General features: G+C 45.8%; 1 protein-coding gene across 1 annotated transcript; it reads right to left on the bottom strand.

The window, feature by feature from the left end:
• Positions 1 to 587: 587 nt before the first annotated feature.
• On the bottom strand, positions 588 to 1124 carry LOC122009082 (dirigent protein 22-like). The gene has a single exon (XM_042565091.1). The coding sequence runs from the start codon at positions 1122 to 1124 to the stop codon at positions 588 to 590; it is 537 nt and encodes a 178-aa protein (XP_042421025.1).
• Between the last annotated feature and the right edge of the window lie 297 nt (positions 1125 to 1421).

The raw sequence follows: 1421 nt of genomic DNA, 5'->3' as shown, positions 1-1421 counted from the left end.
TACTAGAGGTCGGGCACATCCGTGATGTACAATTCTCGAGCTGGTTAGCTAATGTGGTGCTAGTCTCAAAGTCGGATAATAAATGACGGATACGCATTGACTTCCGAGACTTTGAACAAAGTCTGCCCAAAGGACTACTATCCGCTGTCGTGTATTGACCAAATGGTAGACATCACGGTGAGTTACGAGCTGATCTATATGCTGGACATATATCAAGACTATCATCATGTACCACTTATAAAGGAGGATCAAGAGAATGTCAATTTTATCATGACTGATAGAATCTTTTATTACAATATGATATTATTTAGCCTAAAGGGCATCGAAGCTATCTATAGACTGATGAATAAAATATTTCGAAGGTACGTCGATCAAAATATGAATGTATTGCTTTGGGCTAAAACAATACATAAAATAAAGATAAAGCAGAACTAATTAATCATATCATTATTTTTTTTCGGCTGGTACAATTTAGAGTGGCTTAAGAAGATGAATTTATTTTAATATATATAAAATAAGTACGGAAAATAATGAAATACATATATAAATTTTAATATTATTTAAGCATGCAATGGCTTCCACTGATTTCAACGGAAGGTGATGTAAGCGTCGAGTTGTCCGGTGAGGGTTGTGTTCGTCGCATGAACTTCAGAGGTCAGGAGGTAGCCTCTGGCCAACCGGAATTTTCCGGTGCCGCCGGTGATGGCCCGTTCGAACACGGTCTCCAGCGGAGCCACCGGGAACAACCCCTGCAGGGCGAGAGAGCTGCCGTTGTACTCGCCGGCGGTGAAAACCAGCTGGAAGTTGGTGAGGCCGGAGTTCTCGGCCATGCTCGACCCGACTCCCATGCCCTGATTCCGACCGATAATAGGCGAGTCGGTCTCGACCCCGGCTCGGAGAAGGTTGTCGTAGACATAGACGTTGCCGAATCCGGAGACGGAGGAGGAGGTGGTGCGGTGGACTGAGTAGACGACGGTGGCGTTGGGTCCGGAGCCGAGGATCCTCTCGTGGTTGTAGAAGCGCAGGTGCATGTAGCCGTTGCGGTTGGGGGAGGCGGCTGCGGCGGCGGCGAAGAGCACAAAGAGGTGGAGGAGGAGGGAGGAGGAGGGAGCAGATGATGCCATTATCATGGAGATGAAGTAATTTAATTCTGAAGTAATCGAATGGATGCGTTAAGAGATGGAACGATGGTGTTTATATATATAGCGGCATGGAGATGCGTGTGGGGTCGCATAATAATTTTATGCAAAAGAGCCAGGTCGCATACGTCTCTCTAGCTCCACAAATACTATACTGGGCGGGAGTCTTCTAACGGAAACACAGCAACTGCCAAATCAATTATTATGGACTCTGCAGCGAGTCGCAGGGATATTCGCGTCCTGCAAATGAGAATTTTCCTGCAAATGAAAATTAAACTTCTT

Source organism: Zingiber officinale, chromosome 1A (genome assembly GCF_018446385.1).
Source record: "Zingiber officinale cultivar Zhangliang chromosome 1A, Zo_v1.1, whole genome shotgun sequence".
Lineage (NCBI taxonomy): Eukaryota > Viridiplantae > Streptophyta > Magnoliopsida > Zingiberales > Zingiberaceae > Zingiber > Zingiber officinale.
Note: the sequence above shows the minus strand (reverse complement) of the source record. Positions and strands in the feature narration are given on the sequence as shown.